At 42.7% G+C, this 27468-nt stretch overlaps 1 protein-coding gene across 3 annotated transcripts; it reads right to left on the bottom strand.

Annotated features, from left to right (window-relative positions):
• Window positions 1-1018: 1018 nt before the first annotated feature.
• On the bottom strand, window positions 1019-27047 carry CAMSAP1 (calmodulin regulated spectrin associated protein 1). Of its 3 annotated transcripts, none has more exons than XM_082295203.1 (19): window positions 26893-27047; window positions 26090-26252; window positions 16878-17140; window positions 16529-16690; window positions 15825-15905; window positions 14849-14881; window positions 11448-11589; window positions 10341-10480; window positions 10144-10240; window positions 9547-9724; window positions 8851-8945; window positions 8408-8492; window positions 7620-8040; window positions 4791-4927; window positions 4493-4701; window positions 4305-4407; window positions 3851-3966; window positions 3474-3592; window positions 1019-3188 (listed from the first exon to the last, which is right to left on the bottom strand). In XM_082295203.1, the coding sequence occupies exons 2-19, from the start codon at window positions 26250-26252 to the stop codon at window positions 2886-2888; spliced, it is 2847 nt and encodes a 948-aa protein (XP_082151329.1). In that variant the 5' UTR covers window positions 26893-27047; the 3' UTR covers window positions 1019-2885. The 3 variants fall into 3 exon arrangements, with proteins under 3 accessions (XP_082151329.1, XP_082151327.1, XP_082151328.1); XM_082295201.1 differs by having other exon boundaries at window positions 5604-8040; XM_082295202.1 differs by lacking the exon at window positions 14849-14881 and having other exon boundaries at window positions 5604-8040.
• Between the last annotated feature and the right edge of the window lie 421 nt (window positions 27048-27468).

Raw genomic sequence — 27468 nt, forward strand, 5'->3', positions numbered from 1 at the left:
AGGTGAAGGCTTTCAAAGGAAATTCGTATTTTCCAAACTCAGACTATTTTTGCTTGAACTCTCCCCACCCTGAGAGCAGGATGAAAATGAGACAAAACCACACCAGGTACAGATGCAAACAGCACATGGAACACAGAGACTGATGGACAGAGCTTGAGAGAAAGAAATTGCACTTAAAATCACTTTAAAGATGCACATTATTGGATTTGTTAGTAAGAAACAGAAAGAGGTCACAGACAGAGCTCCCACTTTCTCCTCCTCCTCCCAGGAAGCACAGCCAGAGCCTCTGGGAGCAGCTGGGAGTGTTTTTACCCAGTTCTGCTTGTTGGGACAGAGGGAACAACCCTGGCTCCAACTAATCCTGGAGAAAACCAACCCAAACCAGCAGCTTAAGCTGCAGGCTGCCAAATTGATTCCATTTACCTGCAGGCAGCCCCCAGCCACGGGATCAGAGCCCCTGGGACTGAGGGAACAGCTGATTCCCACACATTTCACTGATTTCAGGTGTCCACACTGTGCTCTGGAAGGACAAATTCCCATTTTCTAAGCAGTGATTTTTAGAGGTGACTAAAAAGGGTCCAGATCACCTTATGAGTGCTACACATCAGGATTTTCAGTCCTTGGGAGTGAAGGGTTAAGCACGAGGTCACTAAAAGCACAGTTAGAAATCCTCTGTATTCAGAATTCCATTAATTTAACCCAAACCCCAATGCTGATAGAAAATTACCAAAATTCTGTCACTGAGGGACTACACAGATCAAAGGAGCCCCAGCAGACAGATTCAAGAGTCTGATGAAATAAATCCTTAAACTATTTCCCAATTTTCTGAGAGCTTTTTGGTCCCATTCTTGCCCCCTGTAGTCAGGAGAAACAAGCTCTTGTCACAAAGTTATTGCAGCTCCTTGCAGGTGAAGCTTTACTCAAGAGAACAGCACATCTTTAAAGTGTATTAGTTCTTGGAGGGGATGAAGTGTCACACCAACAAAAGTACACATGAAATAAAAAGGAAATCAGTTAATGGTTTTTATTAAATTTCAGTGTTTCATAAAATAAATATGGTTTATAATATCAAACAGTGAGAAATAAAGCACAAGCATGAAAAGCATGGTAACAAAAGTTACACTCATGACGGTGTTTAATACTTAGCACTTTAGAAACCATAAAGCCTTTAATTATGTACAAGCAGCAAACTATCTAACATAATTTACAAAGTTGCAGCAGCCTAGTCAGGGAGTCCTGGGAGAGGAAAAACATGGTGAGACTGCACTGGAAGACCTTCACTTTGCTCTACCTACCCAGTACTTTATCCCATCCCCTAATTCCCCCTATGTACAAGAACTCTCTGTACCTTCCATCATCTCCAGGGGCAATAATTACACTGGAGTTCAGAGCTCAGTTCCTCTCGAGGATGGGGCAGGGCCTTCTGCACTCGAGAGACACAAATTCAAGTAACACTTCAAAGAAAAGTAAACATGTGCAAACCCAAGTCAGAACCTACAGGAGCTGCAGGTATTAAGTGTCAAACCCACAGAGCAGGAGCTCGTTAGCAGATTAAATTAGAAAATAGCTACAGAAACCTACTCAGGAACCAGCTGGGGCCAAGAAGGAGACATGGGAGTGGTTAAAAATAAAATTAAAAAAAAAAAAAAAAGGAACTGCAAATATACCCTGTTACCACAGACAAAAATTTAATCTGCTGAAACACAAAGACTTTTAAGGTCATAACTCAAGATTTAATATTTCAACATGAAAAGAAATCCAAGCCATTCGACTTATTTGGGCTTTTGAAACAAATGCAAATGTCTCTGTTTAAAAATTGCTTTCAAATGAGAAAAACAAATCAATATATATTAATATATCACCCAAAATAAAAAACATAACACACTCTTCATTGTAGAGCATGCTGCTCATTCAGAATAAAGACAGGACAAAGAAAGTAGAATTACATTTCATGATGTAATAAAAACATTAAAATCTGTGATCATTAAGTGCACCATCATACAGGAGTAGCGTGCTCAGAGTGGAAATGTTCTATACCTACCAGCATCCACCTTTATTAAAGCAAACAAATCTTTAGGACACGACCTGAAACTGAAATCAGTAATCACTGGGCTCCATTCAGCTTGCCTTAAGTTTCAGTCAGGCACATTCCAGCTAGTAGCACCTGTTATGCCTCTTCATGATTGTATTCCAGAGATCTTTACGTTTGTGAACAACTTTTTTTTTTTTTTAGAAAAAGACTGGCTTTTGCAATCCTTGCAATGCTTATCCTACACAGATCCTGCAAGTAAACTCTGTTCTGAGCAGCACAAGTTGGGGCTTTTTTCAGAAATCTGAGAGCTGGACTTATGTTGGCAGTAGATACAGTACAACAACTGGATGTATTCAACAGTTCCTCAAAAAGGTCTGAAAGGAAGTTTTCCCTAAAGACTGTTTAAAAAAACCAAACCAAACCCAAAGCACTTCACCCCAGATCTGTTCAATCCTTCTACCCAAGTTCGGAGCTTGCCAACTTTTAAGAATGCCAGGAAAAAGGAGGGAATGAGGTGGAGAGGAAAGAGAATTAAATTATTCCCAATTTGTACCGATGAAAAGCTTCAAGTAAAAGGAAATCCACTTGTTCAAGATCTTGCTACATGCACAGTCCCTCGTCAGCTGAAAGCCACAGTAGTTAGCATTGGGTGTAACAGCAGATTGATCATTCATAAAAAACACTGGCAACGTTCCTTCATCCTCCAGAACTTGCATCCACGGTTCTCTGTTCCGAAGCTTCTTAAAAAACGTCTATGGTTCTGCACATTTCATACCAAACTGGAGGAAAATGGTAAACATGTCTTCTTTCAATGCAATCCCAGTGAGCCAACCTTCTCCCCAGGAGCTGGGTGTCATTTCCGAGTCTGGCTCTTCTTTGGCACCGCGGGTCGCTTGGCTTGCCACAAGTGGTTATGGATGGTGAGGGCATCCACGCTCACGGACATGGTTTTGGCCGGGATCACGTTAAACTGTTTTCTGTCCGAGCTGTACTTATAGAGTTTATCAATCATTTTCTTGGTGATGCTCTTTGGCCCTGTTCCAGTCAGCTTGTAGATCTCCTCCGTGTCGGGGTAGTAGCAGTAAAGTGCTCGGAACTGGCAGCCGGCGTCGCGGAACAAGATGATGTAGTGGTTGGCATCACATTTCTCCAGTTCCTGCAGCAAAAACAAACAGGTCCAGGGGTGGTTCACAGGGAGAATTGTGCCAAGCTTTAAGCTGAATAATTGGTTTTTTAACACTAGGTCAGTAATTACGATTCTCAGTCCTTTCATAAACCTCCAAGCAGAACTCTAAATACAGGATCGTGTTTTCCACGTGGGAAGCAAAAAATCCTCAGTACAGCCATATTTTAGGAAATGGAATTCACACATCAGTGAGATTATGAAATCAGCATTACAGAGCCATCTGATTGAGAGTGCATTAATGATTTTAATGTTTACCTCTAATATTGAGTTCTTATGTGGTTCATTCACTTTTCCAGCAAGACAGCAGTGAGATATAGCATTGTGAATAATAGGCTTGTTGGATTTGCTGCTGGGTTCCTTAAATAATTTTGGACCTAAGGAAGATAAGTAAGTCACAATTATCTGCCTTACATTTATGAACATAAAGATTTTCATTCAAAGTGAAAAAAATAAAAAAACCCATTATTTTTCTAGAATGACTTACTTTTAGAGGTATTAAACAGAACAAAATACACCTGACAGCTTCTCAAAAATAACATCAAACACACCACAGGTTTTCCTGACCTAGTATTCATAATAAATGAATAAAACAAACGAAACAAAACCAAGCTAAACTAAAACAAAGCAGGCACCTGTGTATTCTGCCACTGAAGCAATAGAAGATGCTGTGGAAGCGTTCTCCCAGTCTCTCTCTGTGTTTCTGCTGGGATTTCTGCTCAGAATGGGCAAGGACTCCATTGATTCAACTCTGGGAGGGAAATAAATAAAAAATTATATGCCAAGATTTTGGGGTTTGGCCCTGTAATCTCACAGAAATGCTGCTGTCCCTGAATGGAACAGACTATTCTCCCTTATCCTCCCCAGAACAGTCAGATTCTCCTTGCTAGAAATTAAAGCAAAACTCTGACTCTTCTGGGAGAAAACAAAACAAAATCACAAGTTTGTACAGAACACTGCAGTTGGCAGCCACGTAAACCAGATGAATTCAGCAATTCTCATTGTGCCAGTGAGGTGAAGCAAACAGCACTGGAGCCCAACACTATTTCATCCCCCAGCACAGAGAAACCCAAGGGAAGCTGGCTGTACCTCTGCGAGGGAGTGCCACCAGAGTGAACACTTTCAGGCTCAGTTGTTGCTGCTGAGGCCAAAGACAGACTGGAACCAGACTGAGCACTGCTCAAATTATCAGCTACAAAACAGGAGAGAAGATGTCAAGCACATTTGGTGACAGCAGATTGGCAGAGCAGTGAGAGCAAACAAATCCAGATTCTTACGTGTGGAAGAACACTTCGTCCCCGAATCACTGTAAGATTCCTCACGATGGACCGACTTTGGCCTGGGTTTTTTGGGCTTGGATTTGGGCTTCCCAAGCCCTTGCTCCTCCAAAATTTGCTGCTGTTTTTTCCTTAGATATTCCTGCTTGATGAGTTCTCGCCGAGCCTTCTCCTCTTCTTTCCGTATCCGGTCCTCCTCAGCTTTGCGGCTGACAAGCGAACACAAGAACAGTGCATTCAGCACGGAACAACTTCCTCATCTTAAAATAAAGAGAAATTCTTTTCTGGGCATCATTACCGAGCTTCATCCCTTTTTTGTTCCACCTCAGCCTCCAGCTGCTGCTTCCGCAGCCGAGCCTCCTCGGCCTTGCGCTGCTGTTTCAGAAGGAACGCCGCACGTTTTTTGGCCAGCTCATCTTCTGCCTTCTGTTCATCCTGCAACACCAAAGGGATGGAGAGTGTTAAAGAATGGAGGATAATGTATTCAGCTGGACATCACAACACTGAAGAGGATTTCAGGAAAATTTGAAGAAAAACGATTATTTTTGGAAATCTTTACATTGGAGTGTAAATCAAAACTTCTTGTTGATCAAGAAAAAATTGTAACATGGTTTTTAGTGTTCCCTTAAGTCTGTGAGGAGAAAAAAAGGGGTTCATCTTACTCTGACTTGTTTTTAGGTATCCTTAATCATCACAAAACCTTCTAGACCTGCCAAGTACAATGCAACTATGATGTGGGCCAGGATGGACACCACAAATAATCCCAGTGCAAAGACAATCAGTCAAAATTAATCACACTACAAAAAACCCAAAATTAAATTCACCGAGATTGAGATAGCCTGGTTTGACCTTCTTGAAAGAGAAATGAAAAGAGAAAGTATCATCATGTCAGCACATTTGAGGTATTGACAAAAATCATTGCTAAGCACAAATTAAAGATACTAAATGTTCTGAGAGCAGTTCCAAAAGCAATTGTTTTCCAATGCAGCTTTTTCATATCCAAATATTACAACCAATGAGTGCTGTGCTCCATCAGGAGACTGGGCAACACCAGGTCTAATGCTGGGTGAGTGTGTAACAGGAACCAAAGACAGAAAGGTAACACATTTACCTTGAAGAAAAAACCCACACCAGACTTCTGATCACCTTCACTAATCATATCCGTGGAGCTATCCTGGTTTTCAAGTTCTCCTTCATCTGGAGCTTTTAAGTCAGACAAATCTACTTCAATGAGATTAGCCTTGCTTCTCAGGGGCTCATCCACTGGGACATTTTCTTTTCCTGAGCCATCGGAAGAATTCAACCCTGCTTCCTTGAAGCTGTTATTCACCTCTTTGCTCATTTCAGACAGAATATTTGCATCTTTGGAGGTGGAGAGAACGAGTGCCCTTTGATTGCTCTCATCATGAAGTCTATAGGTATCAAAGAAACACTTCTCTTGGGAACCACTTCCATGATCAGGGCTGCTTTCCAGTCCCATTTCTGTGGGCGTCTTTGCCAAGCTATTGGGTGGGAAAGGTCTTAAGTGTGGTAGGTTTTCTAGGCTGGGCGTTGGGGTTTTAACACGTGCTGAATTCTGCTGTCTGTCCTTAGGGACTTTCAGCTCCGATGGCCTTCCCGGTCGGGGAGTCCTTCCTTGGCCAAACCGCGGCGGTTTCCGCAGGCTGTTCATTCCAGTTGGAGACAGGGGCTCGACAAAATGAATCGAAGGTTTCACCTTTTGGTCCTGAGAGTTACTTCTGGTTCCTGGGGATGGCACTGTTGGAGATTTCATGAGCAGCTCCTGCTGCTGGGAAATCTTTAAGATGGCCTGCTGAAGGGTGCTGATTGTTTCATTCAGCTTTTCAATAGAAAGATCACATTCATTTATATCCGCTTCTGTCACGTTGTCTTCTAGGAGGGCAACAGAAATAATTTTACTTTTTTCCAAATCATGTATAGCAGCAGGGTCTTTTGGTTTGTGTTGCTCAGCAAAAGCAAGGCTTTCCTGCATTTTTACTTTTGCTACTTCTTGAGAATCATTCAGCATTTCTTCTCTCTCCTCCTCTTTCACAAGAAACTCCTCAGATTTGGAACCCAAAGAAACTTCATCTAAGTCTTCCCCATTGTGCCGAGAATATTCTTTTGCAAAATGTTCTGGTTTGATAGGCTGTGGACCATCAGGAGATTTCCCTTTTTTAACAACGTGCAGGAAAGCTGCCTTGCCCAATTTTAGTCTCTGCCTTGCTGACAGGGCTTCCATCTTCTTCTTCTGAGCCTCTATCGCCCTGCGTTTCTCTTCCAGCTGCATATGGAGCTGCACCAGCTCAGAAGCTAAAAGATTAACATTGTCTTTGTTCTGCCTGCTGGGGCTCTGCTCTCGCTTTTGTTTCCACGTGGTCAGTGGTGCTGGGCAGCTTTCTGACCCATCTGGGGTGGTTTTTTGGGAACTGCTCGTGCTGGACTTGGTCTCGTAGCTGTTGAGCCTCTGCAGCTTCCTCTCTGCAAAGCTGGTCATGCGAACGCTGCCGCTGGCCATGGACACGCTGCTCACCTGGGAAATGGTGCTCAGGCAGGGGCTGGAGCGGCCGCTGGCATCGTCCTTGTCCTCGTGTTCTTTCACCTTCATATCCTCCTGCAGCTTGGCAGATTCTTCCTCACCAATGTACTTTGTGACTATAGGATGGTCGTCTATGACTACCAAGTCCTGGTCAGCATCTTCCATGTCCAAGAGATCCGACTCCGAGTCCTGTCTCACCATAGCCCAGGTTGTATCCTGAACATGCAAGCTGAGACCTTTCCCATAACTCACATTGACTTTACTCGTTACCTCATCATCAGGTTTAGCAGCATGAAGAAAGAATCCTCCAGTGGATAGCTCCTGAGAGGAAGGATCTAAACTGCTACTAGCCAAAGGTCTGGAAGCTTCTAAACCTGCTTCCCCCAGGGCCACTGGATCTGCAGTACTGGGATCTGCAACTGGAGTGAAATCAGAGCTAGAAATGGGAGTGAAAGTCCTATTGAGGTCATGCTCACCATGACTGCTTGTTGCTTTCTTGCGGATCAAAGACAAGTGTCCTTCATTTAACCTCTTTGTTACAAAACTCCTCTGTTTCCCCTCCCCACACTCATCCTCTTTATTGATGACCTGCTTTTCCTTGGCTGGTTTCAGGACTGCAGGCATTAAAGGCTCCAGGTAAAAACTCTCGGGTTTGCTGTCCGAAGGGTCGCTGTTTGTTTTTGGAGACCACGCTGTGGCCGCTATGCTGGGCACCCTGGCTGCTGCATTCTGCACCTCAGGGTCACCACGGTTTGGCCTTTCTTCAGATCTGATGATTGCAATAAGCTCTTCATCTTCATCCTCCATTTCTACATTATTCAGCAAGCTCTTCCCATTAGCTTTCACTGATGGAGGGTGGGGCTGATTTTTGGGGGTTACATTGACAACGTTGGAAGCAAGACTGTCCTTGCTGATGGATCTGGCCAGGCTAATGCTGTCACCAGAGCCAGGGTCCACATCAGTACTGGCAGAATGATGAAGAGCAAACGGTGTTGGCTGAGACAGAGGCCTACAAGAGATAAGAAGAGTCTACTGACACTCAAGCACAACAAGGTGCAATTTGTTGAAATAAAGACCACGATACAGAAAGCTAAAATTGTTGTTTTATTTTAAAAATGCATCCTGTATCATAAGTGACCAGCAATACCAAGCAGCAACTTCTGACACTTCCATTTTCAACAGCACTTCCTGAAAATCTGACGCATTTTCAATTGCAAATCTAAAATCAGTCAGCTCTCAAAGTGCACATTAAGAGGAAACAAAATTAAGCGGCTGTCAGTGCAGTTCTAGGGCAGTGATACCACATTACCACAATCAAATTTGTCACAGTATCATTTCCTCAAGCAATGCTGTAAAAAAATAGATGTCTCCCTTACCTGGGTTTCCTCTCTGGCCACGCCAGAACTGCCCCTCGTGGCTGCCCATCAACGCGGGTCAGAGAATTCGAACGGTGCCGATGGCCTGAAATGGTTTTCAAATTGTAACAGTTTAGAAATGGTCTTTAAACCAGCACTTTTACCTCATTTAATAGCAACTCTAGAAACAGAACCAACTCCTTCCCCAACAGATGGCAGCAGAAAACAGATTTGCTGCAGCTGCCACTGGAGAGACACAGTCAAAGCCTGAAAAAAATTAAAATCCACTAAGTTTCTTAAAAGATCTTTAAGATTTATTCCAACTCAACATGCTCACCCACTTGTGTTACTGCAGTTTAATACAATTTAAAATTATTTCTAGAAATGAACTTATATTTCAATTCTTTATTCTGTTAACATTGACAGTCATTGACTGCTGGAAGGCAAATTCAAGGCAAACTCACCAGGGCTGTCTTCTCCCTGTAAAGATTTTTGTTGCTTTTGCCTCAAAGGGAGCAGTGGATGGGAAGGGCTGAAGGCAGGGCTTCCTCCTTTGCCACTAATTCAGAAAAGCAAAAAACCATTACTACAAAGAATTTTTTTCTATAATCAGAAAAAACATCGAATTGTGAAGTTACACTGGTGAGTCACCCTCATCTTCTTTCAAACATAATATCATTAATTTTTAAGAAGATCCTTAAAGAAAAGTTTTTCACATGTAACAATACAAAAGTAAACCTATTACCTGGAATTCAACTAATTTTCGAAACACAGCAGATCTAAGATGTTGCTTATGTAAATACTAAATTCAAAGGCTGAAATAACTTATTTCACCATGAAATTTATGTCAGCTGAAAACCCTTGTCATTAACCTTCCTGCACATCAGATCACTTTTAAGTTTGTTTTCACAGAATCCCAGAATAGTTTGGGTTGGAAGGGATCTTAAAGACCATCCAGTTCCAGTCCCTGCCATGGACAGGGACACCTTCCACAAGACCAGGCTGCTCCAAGCAAGTCCCTGTCCAGCTCTCTTGGAGCCCCTTTAGGTACTCTAAGGTCTTGCAGTTGCAGCAAAATGACAACATCTAGCAGCACAAATTCCCAGGTTATCCAAACAGAGGCATAAACTGAAGGAGGAACAATATGAAGACTGACTTACAGGTAGTCAGGCTCCTCAGGGTGCAGGTAGTACCTACTGCAGGCTTCAGGGGCTGGCTGGGCTGGGGGCTGCAGCTCTGCTGGGCTGGGGCTGGCAGGAGTGGCCAGGAAACTGCGCTTGGTGGCGTTGGAAATGGGGACAGGGGGCCGGCTGCTCTTCTGCTGCATCACTGCCTTGACTGGGCACAAAGGGACAGCATTAACACAACTCACACTGGCCAGGGAAAGAGCAGAACAGAGCAGGAAGCTGTCAGATTGCAGAGGAAACTGTGACACGACACTGCAGTGAAACCTGAAGTACTGGTCTTAATTTAAAATATGTATCTTCTGGTGAGCTTAATGAAAGTTATAAATTAATGATTAATTAGTGGGTTTAGGGGGAAATTACCTGTTCAAAAATTACCCATTCAAATAATTAGAATTCAAGTGGATCTAGGACTAATTTTCCTTCTACTTTACTGCTTCCAAAGATCCCCAGCAAGAATAAACTTTGGGTAGAAACAAAGCTTCCAAGGAAACACCACTGGGCAATAGTTTCACTGCAATGTAAGCATTTTTTAAAAAACATGCTGTCAGCTATCCATGGTTACAAACTTACCATCCTTTATTTCCTGGATATCTCTTGGTTGTACGAAGTCTGGTTTGACATTCTCAAACCACCAAAAGAGTTCTGCAATGAACACCATGACATTAGGCTGAAACAGAAAGAAAAGGAAAATTACACCTCACACTAACAAAACACTCCTGATTCACCCACTTTTTACTGAAAAATACATCCTCTGTTATGTTTCTTACCTTTAAAACCAAAGGAGCATACAGCATGTCCTCCAAGGTGAGGTAAAAGCATTTGTTTAGGTACTCATTTGAGAATTCTCTCAAAAGCTGAATGTTATAGAGGCTGTCTGCAATTGATGTCACTTCCTTCAAACAGATATCTGGGGAGGGGAGAGGGATGAGTAAGTTATGGCACTGCCCCAAGGGATCACCCTTCCACCCCCACCTCACAGAAACACTGAGTACAGGAACTCCACAGACTCTACACCAGCACTGGATATTTACTGGCTACCAGTGACATTTCTCTACCTGCTCAATACCAGAGGGGACAGGAAAAGGAGGAAGGAAACCACAGAGAACAGTATCAATTCTGCATTCATTTTCTGAGTCCACAGGGGATTCTGTCTATCACAGCCACAGAAAAGGTAAACAGGCTACAGAGAACACACATAATGACAAAATACAAAAGCAATTAAAACCAGACATCTTGATTTGCATATAATAAAGGGTTACTCCTAGGATTCACAGTGCTGGTTCCTTCTGAAAACACTGAGGAGCTCTGCAAGGTACAACATATCTGAGAATTTAAAAACCAATACAAAAAGCTGATTTGCAGAAATTAATGCAACAAGGACATTGATTTATTAAGAAAAACATTTTCTGGGAAAGAGAATTCATGTTTTGCAATGCTCAAGAGTGACAGTTTCTGCAGATTAAGAGAAACTATTTTAAACTCTAGATTTTAAAATGCCAAGTTATGTACTCCTAAAGAAAAACATGAGAATTATCAGCTAACAGTGGTGGACAAGTACTCCTCTTTTATGGTATTGAAACCAAGCTCAGTTACTTCAGCAAAGAAAGCCACATCAGCTAAAGCTGGAAAAGAAAGGATTCTTTTGTAGCTCATAATACACAGAGCACAGTCATCTAAATACAGTAAGTAAAAAAAAAAGATGGAAGAGAGATTATTTTTTAAATGCAGATTCCGTAGGTGACCTGCCTCCAACTTGCCATAGTCCACCACCTATTAGATGTGCTGCATTTTTAATTTTTAATGTATTTCTACTTCAGCTTTCAAAGCCTGAAGCCTTTTATTCCTTTTCTCCCCTCAAAACCTTTATTACATACCATCCAGTTTCATTTGCTCTGGACAATAATAGTGAATCACAGCTAGAAGAGCAGCACCATCGCTACCATCCTTCATCAGATCTTCCAGCACAGGGAAGTAGGGTAACTGCCTGCTGGAGAGGTGGTCTCTTCTGTAACGCACCTACCGAGAGAAAACAAGGGTTCACACGATGCTAAAGAGGCAAAAAAGACCCAAAAAAAGGCAAAGAAAAAGGAATCTGTGTTAAGCATTGAAACCTCTTTTCGGTGGATCCTCTCTGGCATTCTGCCCCCAGTCAAAACCAGACAAACTTGTGCTTTTCTCCTTGTAGAAGCCAATTCTGAAGGAAGTGATGTTTCCTGTTTAATCCTAGAACGGTTTGGGTTGGAAGGGACCTTAAAGATCATCTAACCCAACCCCCTGCCATGGCCAGGGAACCTTCCACTGGAGCAGGTTGCTCATCTGCCATTTAGTCTCCTCATGCCCAGGAGCAATCTGTGCTGCCGGATTCCTCACTTTGTTCACACATTTTAACTTATTATAATCAATTTTACTCAAAATCCTTCCACACAGATGCAGCAATGCAGCAGATCCAAAGAAAGAGACATGGATAACTACATGAAAACATTTAAAGCTTGGGAAAAACAAAACACAGCAAAAATAATTCTGATGAGCTGCTGATCTCTCATACTTTACCCACATCCACGGATTTGCTGTCGTGTCCACAGACAGCAAAGTCCTCTCAGAGAGAACCAGAACATGGCACATCTGGCCAGCCAGTGTGCAATACAAGTATTGTGCAAAAATAAAAAAACATGGCCTTTTCCAAATTAGTCAGAGAGGAGGAGGCCTTGACATCCCCAGCAAAACTCTCCTTGATTTACTACAGATCAAAATCAAACTCTGGTGCAAACCACCCTGCAGCCCTCAGGGAATTTGGAGCTGCCAAAGCCAGTCAGCTGAAGAACAAATCTTGGCATTGCTACTTGCAAGTTTTGCAAGTTCCAGGGTTGCTGTTTCCTGAGCATCCGCACACTACTGCACTGGGCGGCCGTGTCTAAACTGAGCAGCAAAGCGGGTGGGAAAGCAAAAGCAAAATGCACTGCAGGGCCTGGCAGAGACACCTGGCAGTGCTGGAAAAACATCCCTTGGACACTTCAGGGCACTGATATCACTGGCACTTAACAGAACCTCTCATCTGCTGTGCAGACACACCAGTCACATATTGAATCATCAGAGGAAAGCTGGGTTTTACCAATGGCATCCTACACTTCCCAAGCCAGCCTGGGAAAGCTCTACACACACACACACATACACACACACACACACACACACTCCTAGGTGTCAATTCAGGATGGCACAGGCTGTGAAAAAATCTGTTCCGAGCAATGAACATCGCTTGGAGCAATGAGAACCAGTTTCTTTTCTTTGTTTTGCACATGCTATGCTAAGTTTCCCAAGGAACTCAAAGCTATCTCTGCATGCTAATGCTATTTTTCCTGTCCTTTTACCAGGTGCAAATTGGGTTTTTCCCCAGCCTGGAGCACTCCACAAAGATGTAATGGAATGGGAATCATACTGTACCACACGAGCATATTCCACTGGTTCCAGCATGCAGTGCGATAGGGCATGCATCAGATCAGGCTTACACAAAAAGAAATAGTGAGATATAGGATGGTGATTATTCAAACAAGAAACAAATCAAAGGCATCAGCAACATCCATTATGCACTGGAAATGTGCTCATTAAGTCTGGTAAAAGAAGTGTGCATAACAAGGTGAACTGGTTAGCTTGAAAGGGTCAGCATTTATCCACTTAAAGTAAGCATATGAAAAAAAACCACCTTCAGAAATTCTTTTTAAACTTTTAATTCCTCCTGTAGTTAAAGTAGATATAAATATTTCTTTTCCAATAGGCTTAAACAGAATTTAAATCAACAACAGTCAATATCAAGAACTAAAATGTGTAAAAATTCCTTGTTTCTTCTGGCTTTAGTGAAAAACCCCACAAATTTATCAAAGAGGGGTTTTATGGACTTAATTTAAATCCTTATTTTTCGCTCAAATATTATTCTCTGAACCATTCAGTCTTTTATACTGAAAATTCTGAATTATTCCTTCTTTTCTAAGCTGAGTGTTGTGGTTTGTAACCCTCCTGCCCATGCATACAATGAATGATATCTGTATGCAATAACTGCAGAAATGGTGCTACTGAAATGGAGATAATTCTGTATTTAAAAAAAAACCCCAACCAACCAAAAATCACAAAATAAAAAAGCACAGAATTGACAGAATCTGACAACAACTTTGGAGACTGCAAAATCTGTCAGTAAGCCACTAAAATCTAGGTGGGCTAGAAGTGAGACAACCTTTGTTTACTACTTCCTTTAATTTCAGATATTTAAAGTTTTTACTGCAGCCTACAGATTTGGTTCAAACAAACAAAGGATTAGGAGGCTGCAGTGGGCCTGAGCTCTCTGTGGGAAGGCAGAGTGATCATGGGGAAACTGCCTGATCACACCTGCCTTTTCCAAGTGCTCTGCCCTTTGGAATTAACAACTGAGACACAGCTCATCTTCCCAGAGAGAAAATGAGTAACACCAGTTCCTGCAAGGGCAGGAGAAAGGGTATCAAAGCTAAGGAAAGCAAAGGAACAAAGGAAAGGCTCTGCCTGTTGAAATATACCCAGAAAAGTCAGACAAAAAAAAAAAAGCAGGATTCCGTACTAGAAGCACAATTTTGTTGGATTTTTTTAAATATAGTGGAATTGCTATTCCAATTTCACAGTTCAGCACAAAGCAGAAGCAGCATTTTGTTCCAATGTGTGAACTGTCTTCCCTCCCACTGCGCCAGCTCAGGCTCCTTAACTGAGCACGCAATCCCAGCAACTGTCCCACCGGATCCAAACCAGCCTGGCAAATCTCCTACCCCACCTCAGTGAACAGCAGTGCTCTGGCTCTGACAGATTTACAAATCTGCACCAGAGCAGGTGCAGGAGCAGTGTAAGAGCATTATTTAAGCACAAACATCTGAGTATCTTAACTATGGATTCCAAGATTAGGCAGCCATTTAAGTCGCCCAGCTTTGCTCTCACCTCAGCGCTGTGATCAGTTCCTACTGACAACAAAACCCAGCAAATGCAACCATTTCAACTGGTAATTTTCTAGGGTTTTTTGCTGCTACTCCACCTCCCTCACTCCTGCAGTGTGGAAGCAATTTTGAGATGCTGCAAAGTGAGTATGCTGTATGCTGTACAGTATGCAAAAAGCGTGTCATGAAAACAAAGCCTGATGACCCAAAAGCTCACACAGGTGTTTTTCAAAGAGCAGCTGAGAAGCATTGGAATGGAAGCAAACACTCTGAGGAAGTTTAAAAAGCCATGATTTTGTGGATGACAACTGGTGTAAAAGTAGTTCACTTACAGGTACTAATTTCCAATACCATTTGGAAGGAGACTGCTCAGGAAGCAAGGAAAGGAACGTAGGAACAGGAAAGGAACATCAGCAATGCAAGTTAAAAAGCAGTAATACTTAAATGCACTTCAGCAATAAACACTTTCATATTTTAGAGGGCTTGTAGCCTAGAAATTTAGATTTGAAGATACTAAAGTAAGACCCAAAAGCCAATAGGGTCAAATAGTTCAAGGGATCCTTTAGACCACACATCAGCTTGTAAATTAAACAGCTCATTTTTGCTGAAGGTTACTATTATCCATAAAAGGCACATAAAAAACCACTGCCACTAACATGAAAATTAAACAACTGTGCCTTATTCATATATCACACTTTGAGCCCCTTGCCCACCAATGCCAATTTGAGGAAAGAATATGTTATTTATAATTTCTCTTAAGGTTTTGTTTCAGAAAGACCTATTTGACATTCTCCAGAAATGAAAGTGTGCTATATTTTGCAATATTAGTGCATTGTGATATAATTTCAAGGGAAAAAGCTGGAAAAAACTACAAACACACACATATAACATTTGAATGCCAAGAGAATCCTTTACTGGACAGAACATGAATAAATCCCTAAATACACATTGGACAAATAACCCATGCAAAAAGAATATGCCCCAGGAGCTTTCAAAATATATAACATATATTTTGTGCTGTGAAAGCTGAGCCATATTTACCCACATACAGCTGATACAGGTTATTTTAAGTTGAAACAAGTTGTTTTCATCCTACTGAAACTTAAAGTAAAGTCAGAAGATACCAGTGGGCTTCAAAGGCAAGGAAGGGCACTGATGACAGAGACAAAAACTGCATGCAGAAAATCTCAGTTTTGAGGATTGGAGCCCTCACATTTCTCTGACAAAGAAAATACTGATATTTAAATCCATTAATCATCCACACACAATATCACAACAATATCACAACTGAAGACAAATTTGTTTTACCTTCTGATGCCCTGGGCTTTCCATTAGTTGTTGTTTTAATTTAATCTCTTTCTCTGTTATCTCTCTCATTTTAAGGTTTACCTAAAAGGACATAGCATGGAAAATGAATTAAAATACACCTGGATATGTTTCCACAAGTGTTCTTCTTCCTCCTGTTACTTAATGGTCAATTCATGCTACAAACATAAGAAGTTCACAGAAAAACACAGTACAGCAGTTTTCTAGACCAACTCTCTATTAGCAGTAGCTGTAATCACAACTAGGGAATCCTGGGTTTGCAAGGACACATTCTCTTTGGAATGGGACTCCTGTCACTCAAAAGAATTACAGTAACTTAACTGCTGCCCTTGGAAAAGTTTCAGTTTTTCTGTTAAATGTTCCAGCCAGCCAGAGTTAAGTCCATCCTGTTATTTAACACGGAACAGAGCTTCACCTAAAAAAAATCCCACCAACCAAAAAAAACACCTCAAAGTAACTTGTCTGAAAATAAAGAATCCAATTTTTACAGTTTTTCCTAACTTAATTCCTGATTACTTTCCTTCTTTCAAAATTTACCAGCTTTATTCATGCCTGAGAAAAACAAGTTGCAAAAGTAGAGATGATAGAAATGCACAAATAAGAAGGAAGATACTCATCTGAACCTTTTTAAAAATCTGAAAAGTGACAAGAAAAGACAGGCATGCTTTTCCCCAAGTAAGTTTTACCTTGTTAATCCAGAAAACCATGGCATCCTCCAAATCATAGGGCAGTTCTTTTGAGGCACTGAACGTAGAGAAACGCTTGACACTGGCAACGACCTTTTCAATGCTGATCATTTCTACAGTGTAGGCCATCATAAGAGCATCAATCATTGCCATATGAGAACTCTGAAAGAAGAAAACAAAGAGTATTGGAAAATAAAATCCCTTTTAAAAAATGGTATGTTCTAACTGTATTTAAAATAAAACATTCCTAAGGTTAGCGACCTAGAAATTAAGAGCTCTTCACTCCATTTACTATTTTGAATAGTGTTAAATAAAAAGAAGATGATTAGGTGGATTTAATTAAGCTAACCATTTTGATTGGTGCAGAGCCCAGATCAGATTCAGACACAGGTGTATCATCGCTCTCCATGACGTAAATCCCCTTCCGAGACAGCGCCTGGATCACGGACTGGTGTCCCTGCAGAGCAGCCACCTGATCCCCCTTGAGGATGAGGCTGCAGACCCGGCAGTAGAGCTCGCTGGAGAGCAGCAGTTTGATCACAGGGGGTTTGATGTGCTCCTGCTCGTACTGATCGATGTAGAACGGGTCCTTCAGCTCCTCCGGGACGTTGTCTGAAACAGCGGAGACAACATCAGCACGTGGCACCACTCATCACCCAAAGTGATCGGTGAATATTAGTGGTAGTCACATTTTATTTGGGATTATCAACTGTTTAGATCACAGGTTAAAATGGGTGTCAGATGGGCAAGGTTTATCCTTATCTTCAAAGCAAAATCCCAAAGCATCCGTGCACAGCAACTGGACAACTGCAAGGCAGGGTCACCAAGAGGGGCTGGCCAGTCTCAAATCTAAGCCACCAAGTTTTTGATGAATTTTGGCAATTCAGAATGAAAAGACCAAAACGTCTGACTAAAACCTTGAACATTTTACAAACCAACCAGTGAGCTGATTATCTATTTTTTTTGTCAAGAGCATTGAAACAAACTGTTGCAGCTTTCAATCCTTAAATAATTCAAGCCTAGGAAGCAAAACCACTCCACTTGGATTAAGCAAGAACAAAACCAAGTCTAAAAATGAGTTTCTTTTGCCTTGGCCCAATTTCCACAAGTTGTGTTAGGATTTTATCAGACTGAGTCTAGACCCTGAGTGTAGCAATTCAGAAGAAGTTAAAATTAGCAACACAGAAGGCCTCACCCTTGCACACCACCAGCCATAAACACATTTTTACTGCTCCCCAGCACAGCTCTGAGCTGGCAGGAGAGAAAGGCACTAACAACAACTAACATTCCAATCACTCTAAATATGTCCAAGACATCTCAAATCTTGCTCTATATCCCAAAATAAATACTTCTCCTCATATTGGGTAATCAGCCTGGAAGCTATTGATCTTTATAACAACCGAGCAGGAATAATGAGAGTCTGCAACTCCAAGAAAAATATTTTCTAGCCTCAAGTGTATTGTCTTAATAGAAGCCTGACATTTCCTAAATTTCAAACATAAAATTCTATCTAATGCTATCCAGTCACTCTGAATATCTTTCCCCAAAGTCACTTAAACAGTTCATTTTAAATATACACATCTACACTTAAAAGAATTATTAATTTGGCAGCATATTTACTTTTCATTCAGCTCATTTCCAGAATAATTAAATTTTCCCATTCCAAGAAACTGCTACCCATATCTTTGACTGCAAAATAAGCCACACAATATTTGTATACTGCAGAGCACTTGATGTTCATAAAGAAGAGGAATGGAGACAGAGTGTTATTGCCACAAGTACATCTCACTTAGATAAAAATATGTAGCAAACCACTGCTGTCTAGCAGCCCTAACAGCTCCTGTTAGTCAGACAGTGCTGGATCTATTTTTCAAAATGTGAAGCTTTCTGAAGTTTATTAAAATTAAGATAATTATTTTTCCTTTCTGTGACATTGAATGTGACTTTTTACTGAAGATAGTTGGAAGGGACACAATAAAACCCACTGGCACTACCTAAGTAGCATTTGTTAACATGGGTGTCCATTTTTAGTGAAATACATAATAAATTCAGATTTTTTTAATCTTCTTAACATTAGTCAACCTGACCTAAAATCAAAGGCTGTTGAAAGCTCATTCCATTTAATGGCCATTTCCATTTCTAGATAGAGAACTCAAGCTTCCATTTCTAAAGACTGAGGAAAGATCCAAAAATCCAAATGCAAAGCAGCTCGTATAATTCAACATTTTAGTTCATTACAAGCAGCTACACCAAAGACACATTGCTTTGTACTAAAATTATTTGTGAAAGGAAATAATACAAGCTCATAAAAGATCCATGAGGTTGTACATCTCTGGCAGAGCATTAGCACCACTCCAAGTTTTAAAGGCTTTTTGTAAAACGACAACAAGAAAAATGCAAATTCCAAATGCCTGAAATCTGAAGCACTTGGATGAGGGGTTCAGTACCAACACCTGCTCTCCACCAGCTCCCAGGCCCTGATGGGAAAACGGAGGTGACTGCCTGGAACTGGGCTGGAAGGGGTGGACAAAGAGCCCTGAAATCCCTCCAAGACATCCCCTGCCCCACAGTCCTTTCACAGGCCGGGTTTTCCTTGGGATTTTCCCTTCTCCACAAGGTAGAGAGACTGTGATTATTTTATAGACTGCAACCACAGCGAGCAAAAAGGTTTCTCTGCAACACTAAAATGCCCAGGAGGGATCCACTCTATAGGATTGGGGTCTTTACACACATTATTAACACAGGACAGGCCATGGGAGCGTGGTGCTGAGCCTCCCGCGTGACAGGGGCAGGCAGACCTCCCACATCAATTTCCGATTAAACCAGCTCCATTTCAATGATTTTTAAAAGCCTTTTCTAGCACTAAATGGATCTAGTTCTTAGCGAGGAGATTCCATGTCACAGAAATCAATATGTTAAAAAAAAAAAACCCAAACGAACAACCCGAAACAAACACACAAACAAAAAACAGGGAAAAAGCCCAATTTGAATCTCGTAATTCATTCTGAAAGTCCAGTCAAGAAACCTGAAATATTTTTCTCTTATACTAAAAAGTCCTCTAATTTCACATTTCTGATCTCCATATAACTGCTTAAGGACTGAATGGATTTGGATTGACCAGAATTAAGGGTAGGGCTGGGTGGGAATAACTTTTAGCACCATGATTAATAATTTGAAGACTATCACAGGAAATTATTCATCAACATTAATCCTCCCATAATTGCAATTTATTTCACTGTAAACACTTGCCCAGGTTAATTTTTTACAGTAGTACATACAACACTTCTGTCTGTCTGTCACACACAGGAGCAGTCCTGTAGCTGATTTATGTCCTAACTAATGATCCACAAAAAAATTAAGATATAAAAACCACATCAAAGCTCAGGAGTGGCAATGCTAACTTTACTATTTAATTCAATTTTATTTAATGCTGGACATAATGGCAGGCACAAATAAGAAATAAATGGCAGGAAAACCTGCAATGCAAACAGGATGCTAAATAAGTGTGTAATTCTGAGTTGAGAAACTTCTAAATAGAGTCGATGATGTGTACGTGATGCAGTTATCTCAAATGGGGTAACACAGAACAGACAAAAAAGGGCTTGAATTGAGACGTGTCTTCAATATTTGAAATCTGCATCTGAAAGTGCAACTGAAGACACTGATCTTACCTTTCACATCTGTTAAATATTCTTACCTGCAGCACAATGCCACAGAAAACACCTGCAGCACCCAGGGCTGCTTATTCTCCAACCCCCCTTAAAAATGACAACATTCCCACACTGCCAGAGACCTCAGGAATACCTCGTCACTTTTAGGACAACTACACACCACCAGAGTTGACCCAGTGCTAATTTAAACCACACACCATGGACACACAAGTAGCCCCTGGCATCATGGACACCTTTTCTCCCCAGCTTTTAGGGATCAGACAAACTCCAGGTGTCACATGCTTTTTCCTTGCCTCACTACAGAATGTGCCAATGCTCTTTTTGAAGAAAATGTCCCAGGCTTTCCAAGTCCCAGTTTCTATCAGCATCTTTTCCAACACCTTCTCTCCATGACCTATAACTGAACTTGGAGGTTAGAAAAGTTCTGCTCATTAAAACTTGAGTTTTTACACATTTATGGCTTGGACGTTGGAAAAAAATCAACATGAAAAATTAAACTCTGAGAAATTAACACCTAAGCTATAGCTATAAAAATTTCTGCTCAAGCAATTTAACAAATTGTACTAAAGGAAACCAAATTGTCCTTATTTTCTGCTTATAAAAAAGCTTCCAATACCATCTTAATTCCCAAAGGAAGTCACCTTTGAAAAGCTTGCAAACACCTCCTGCTTTTCCTGATGTGCTTTCTGAGTTGTTTCCCCAGTCAAATGTTTGCATCAACTTCAACACAAGTTTTAGAGCTGCCAATTTTGGACAAACTGAGGGGTTCAAAAGGCACCAGTGGTTTTACAGTAACTTAAAACCAACAGTACCTAACCAGCAATCAGCTCTGTGAAGGTGAACATCATTAATTCAGTTTGCCCTACGTTTTCTAACAAGAATTGTTGAAGAATTTACCACCCTACCCTCAGTATCAGAGCTGCCTGGATCTCTTCCACACACGAGTTCGATATAAGTTTATACCACATTACTCTTATGCTCATTTTTGCTGCTTCCCACACTTACAAAAAAACAAAGGAATATAATACTTTTTCCAAGTTTCAGCAGCAGAAACTCTCAAGTGTTCTTGCCCTGCTGGGCCTAATGGGGAGATACCTCCACTGCCTATTTTTGTAAGAGATGAAGGACTCAAAAATAAAGAACTATGATTTTTCATTCAGCAATTCTTTTGGTCTGTTCCATCATATCAATGAGTCCCAATCTCTCAAAAACTGTCAGTTCTGAGTATAAATCATCACGTACAAAATCGTTGAGAGGATTACAAAAATAACTTCACTTGCAACAACTGTCAGAGAGACAATTATTGCCAGACTCTCCTTGCTTCAGGGGAGGGACCATTTCATTATCATCTCACTTACAAAAACCTGTTCAAAGACAACCACCTGATTATGACTTGATAAAGAAAAATACAGCAATCTGAACAAATTTGATTTATCCTTTGAACTGACAGGGTGGATACACCCCAGATGTTATTTTACCTCCAGAAGCACGAAGAACTGGTTTCACATGGAAAGGGAGCCAAGCTGTCCTGGTAAACAGCACGAAGCTTATTCAAATTCTGAGTAGGATTTCGTTAGTATCAGTATCTGTTCCCAGAATTATTCAGCACTGGGTGAATGTCCTCCAAGCTGCAGAGCATGAGCACAAACTACACCTTCTCAGCACTAAGACCACCAGAATATAAACATTCTGTGTTGGTTCTCATTACAGCACTGAATTCTAAACCCTGTAAGGGATCTGTAATAGGACACATGAAAATTTACATACAACAGGCAGGAAAAACCCCAAGCTAAAGGCTTTGCAAACTGCCGGGAGAGTGACTGCACTAATTACCATATCTTTTGATCAAGGATAAAGCCACAAACCTGGATAAAGCAGAAGAGACAAAATAATAATTATGGAATCCTTCACCCCTGTAAACTTCACACAATAATACTCAGTGTTTATCAAACAGGTGCTATTAAAGAAACAAATGTTTAACTGTTCATATTTGCTAAACACAACAGCTTTCTTAAAAGTATTTTTATTACCAACCTGAGAAGAAAGCTGACAAAGGCAAGCAGGGAATCCAGGGATTTAGGGAATTTAGCCCAGGAAACATTCTCACACTGCCTCTACCAAGTGGTACCTGTGGGGAGCTATTACAGTACTGTAAAACCTTATTTAGCAAGTAAGTTTAAAGTACTCAAAGACCAAAAAAAGACAAACTTACATTTCCCCTCCAATGCATTCCATTAGTCCTTGGCTTTCCTGCCTGCATCTTGCCAAAGGTTTCAGGCTACTGTCAGCATTAAGTCTGGAAACTATATAAAGCTCCCAGTCCTAATAAATAAGTAAAACCATCAGGTCCCTTTTGAAAAATCTGAATTTTGCACAGTGTTTTACAGGAGCAACATCATCTGCTATGGAAAGGGTTGATAAGAACCCAGTGTTCACAGCAAGCTGCAACACTGAGAGACTTCCACATCCTTCAGTATCTCAATTTTAATATTATAGCCACGATGATGGAAAACAATTCCTACACATAAATTAATGCCACACTAAATCTGCTGAGAAATCAGAATTTTTCATTGTCATTGTCTATTTTCCCAGGTGGTACCAAATAAAACCATCCTGAGTTTGTTCTTTGCAACTGCTGTTGCTCAGAGCCTGAGGGGCCAGCGGGGCTGAAGGGCCAGGTCCACTTCCCATTGCTCTGCGTGGCCTCATTCCTGCTTGGCAATCTGGATTATTCCAGTGACTGTGGAAAAGTGATCTCCCCATGGAGGGCTTGCCAAGCCTCCCCAGCCCTCCCATGCTCACCCCCTGTGAACTGAAGTTCCCTACACTCAGTGGCAGCTTTGCTCCTCAACCCCTTTAACATTAGGAATTAGAATTCTCTGAAGTGGCCGTTTGGTTCTCATCAAAGTTTGAGGATAAAAAAGATAATTCTGGTCTAATTAAACTCCATTTTCTCAAACCACTGTCTCAGCTAAAGGGACTTCGAATCTTTCCAGAGTACAGAAGGTTTCCAGATGTGCTCAGACCAAGAGTGATCTGTGCCAGTACTCCCAGGTTTATTTGGGGAGATGGATGACACTGAATGGAGAAACACCTTCCTTCATGACATCCTTCCCCTCTGTTTTCTGGAATTCAGACAAGCAGTTGTAGGACCTCCCTCTGGAGCCCATCTGTGCCAGCCAGGCATCCACCATAGCCAGGAGCTGCAGGTTTCCAGGAACAAATCATCCAGCCCAATTCCTGTGCAAGAAGAGGGGTTGTCTTGCCGTGTTTGTGTAGCTGCTCAGTTGTTTGGCTACCAAAATTCTCTTTTCATGGCCAGAAGGGAAAAAAAAAAAGGAGGACTACATCATCTTGCATCATCAAATAAAACAAAGCCCAAACTAGGACTTCTAATTATTTGTCATGCATGTTCCCAGTGATTTGTCCTTGAGGAAAAGAAAACAAAGGATGAAGAATTTTCCTATTTAAATGCCAGCTTAGAAGTGGAGAATTCAAATATCCTTTAACAGCAAAGAGAGAATGCAGTTGCAGGTAGAACCTGCAGGGATGAATGACTTTCAGTAACAGTCTACACCAGCATCCAATTCCTGTTCTTCACCCTTTCCACTCTTCACCACGAACTCAGCCTTACCCAGATGAAAATGAAATGCACCAGAATTTGAAAGATCAGGCACAAAATTATGTCAATTCACAAATCAAATCCAAATCTAACATTTCAGAAAAATACTCATTCACTTGAAGGCAGTTATGGAAGCCTGCTAAGATTTACTTCAGAACAGCAGTGTTTTAATATTACAAACAGATAAGCTTTTTTTTTTTACCAAATTAACCAGAAATAAGTCTAAAATAATATGTCCTCAAACCTTTTAATCTGCACAGTGAGATTTTATATAAAAAAATCACGATTGTAGCTGCCCAAGACTCACTGAACAACATCCAGTATCTTAAAACTACAACACAACCCTGAGAGATGACAAGTAATGTGTTAAATTCAAGTATTATTCAAAATTATAATCACACAGGAAACCTTCTTAAACCCATCTCTCTATGAATTAAAGAGGTTTATAAATTTCTAGGGATTGTGCAATGCTATTCCAGCAGTAATGGCTAACATGTGACAGCGACTTGCAGGAGCCATTTCAAAAATCAAACTACATTTCCATGGGCCACATTCCTGCAAAGACACGCACGGACACCAATCCTTACTCACTGGGGAAAAAATTACTTTTTCCTATTGTTTGTGGCATTTAGCTTCTGTTGTTTGCAATCTGAACAAGCCTAAATGCAAGCAGAAAAACTGGCAGAGGCTGCTGCAGCCAGAGATCACAGCTCTGCCATGGGAAAAGCTGTTTCTTTTCATCTTTTACTCACAGGAAAGCCAAATACTTCTACAACCTGTGTTGTCAGGAGCATAAACAGACTTGCCATTAAGCAATTAACTGGTCCATGAGGTTCAGACACAACCCTGAGTGCCGGAGCAGACACCACCCAGCAGCACGAGGCCACCGAGCTCTCGCTGCAGCGTAGGATCCGCGCCAGTCCCTTCCCATCTAGGATCAGCTTTCCTTTGAAACAAAGTCACAATATAAATAGTGCATCCCCAGGTCTGGAATAGCCATTTTATCACAGACTGCTAAAAAGTTTCAGGAAATGTTACAAACAATTCCAGTAACTGAGAAATATTTACATGAGGAAGTGCCTGTTCTGCTCTTTTAAGTTTTTAATGCTCCCCTGACAGCCTCCCCAAATTCCCACATTTTCAAACATCATCTGATCCGTGGGGTTTTTCTGCCTCTTGTTGCTTGTTACAAAATACATTAAACACTGTAAACCCCTGATTTTCTTTTGCCCACAATCACCAAGATGAAGGGGACACTGACAGGGCTGGAAATGTTTAAAAAGAAAAATAATTTAGAGAAATATTCCAGCAAGAATTAATATTTAATGGCAGGAATGGACCACTTTTCTTCAGCCTTGTCACCAAGTAAGCCAGTGCTAATCCATTAAGCATATTATGAGTTTGGAGAATTAGACTTAGATTAACAGGGCCACCTCATTTTCCAAAACAAGACTCTATGCATGTTTTTATTATATCTTTTGTTCTGGATAAAACAAACCCACTAGTATTGCACCCTGTTTCTTCATAATGAAGCTACTTAAACTTGAGAGGTATCTTGTACATCGAGACAGATCTAGTTCAAAACAAAAAAGCAAATTTCAATAGCTGCCAAGAAAACACTGTACAAATACACTCCAAGAATATTTATTTTTCCACGTTTGACAGTAAAAGTTTATGACAATATGAGGAAAGGAAGAACTCCTCTGTCACCTACAACCTGCTCTTTAATGTCACAGCACCCAAACTACACCTGCTCATTCAACATTTCTTTCCATAAAAGAAAAATGCTGCTGATCAAAAATGAATTACTTTTTAGATCATTTTGGAAGTAAAACCACAAGCTGACAGAAAAAAAAGTCCTAACTGAGCACACAAAAGGTGTCAAGGTCCCAGCATCCGCTGGCCAAGATGACCAGACAAGGAACCACCTAAAGCCTGGAGGGGCTTGGGGCCTGCAAGCAATGACATAAAGCTCTGCGGAACAAAGTCTGCTTAGCTAAAGCAAGGATTTAAACATTTTGAGGTTGGCAATTCTTGCCAAGCACCATCTGGGAGCGTTCACCATTAGGTTTGCTGATTCAGGGCATCTCATACAGTCCCGTTATTCCTGTTTAAGGTACCAGCAGAGATAACAGTATTACAAGAGAACAGGCTGCCATATTATTGATATTTAAAACAAAGCCAAATGTAATTACTCCTGGAACAGCAGGGGAGACAGAAAAAGTAAGAACAAAATCAAGAATGACTTCTTGACAGAGGTGATCTTACCTATTCCGTAGGCTTTAGCACAGATCCATTGTAGATTAGCAGCTATTTTTGCTCTGGCTGAATCATAGAGCTCCAAAGGGACAATCTCAACTGCACTATCTGTCAGAGCATCCATTTTTCTTCTGGTACTATCTCCACCCGCACAAACATCAACATCCACCATCTAAAACAAAAACAAAAGGCAGAGACTTTTACACGAGCCGACGATTCTAAAGGCACACAGGAGAGGGGCTGGCCAGGCTGCACACAACAGGCCCGACATCCTTCGAGATTTCCATCGGGAGGGCTGATGTAGCGATTCCAAAGCCACTCGGAAATCAAAAAGCATCGGGGCCCGGGGCGAGCATCCTTTTTTGTCAAGGGCAGGGCCTGGCCCGGCAAGCCTCCGGCCGAGGCAGCGGAGAAAGGCGCAGCCCCGTCACCTGCCGATGGGATAAAGGAAGGATGGGGCTCTCCCGAACAATGAGGGCAGGTACCGCCGCCCCCTCCCCGCCCGCGGGGCCGCGCCGGGGCAGGGGCAGAGCCAGGGCAGCACCTGCGGCTCCTTCCCCCGCCTCGCCCCCGAGAAGCAGCAGAGGCTCCGCGCCCGCACGCCCATGGCCCGGCCGAGCAGCGCCGGGGGCCGGCGGCGCCCCCTCCCCGCATCCCCGCCCCACCCGGGCGGAGGAGGAGGCGGCGGCGGCGAGGGCGGAGGAGGCGGGGGGCGCAGCCCACCCGGCGCCGGCTCCGCGCAGGCCCCCGCCGAGCCCCCGCCGCCGCCTCTCCCCCCCGCCCGCCGCGGCCTGCAGGCCCCGCCGCCTCACCTTGCCGCGCTACCGCTGCCTCATCCCCGGCGCGGGAAGGGGGCACGGCAGTGCCCGGAGCCCCGGCGGGGCGGGGCTGGGGAGGCTCGGCGGGCCCGGCGCCGGTGCCGGTGCGGGAGGCACGGACGGAGCCGCCGCCGCCGCCGCCGAGGGGCCGCGGCTGCCACAGCGCTCGGGGCCGCGCGCGCGCGCGCGCATGCGCCCGCCTCCCGCCCCGCGCGCGCGCCCGCGCCCGCTCCCTCTCCAGCCGCCGCTCCCGCCTCGCCCGGCCCGGGGCGCGCGCTCGGCGGGAAAAGGGAGAGGCGGGAGGGAGCGGGGAGGGAGGTGGGAGCGCCTGCGCGTGCGCGCGCGCGGGGCACGGCCTCCCGCCGCCCGCGCGCGCCAGGCAACCGTTGCCGTGGCGACCGCGCCGGCCCGCGCGCGCGGGGAGGGCGGACCCGCCCCTCATGGCCCCGCCGCCCGCACGGTCCCTCACGGACCCACAGCCCCCTCACGGACCCACAACTCTGACAGACCCACAGCCCTCAAAGACCCACGATCCTCACGGACCCACAGCCCCCTCACGGACCCACAACC

Source organism: Coloeus monedula (genome assembly GCF_965178545.1).
Source record: "Coloeus monedula genome assembly, chromosome: 21".
Lineage (NCBI taxonomy): Eukaryota > Metazoa > Chordata > Aves > Passeriformes > Corvidae > Coloeus > Coloeus monedula.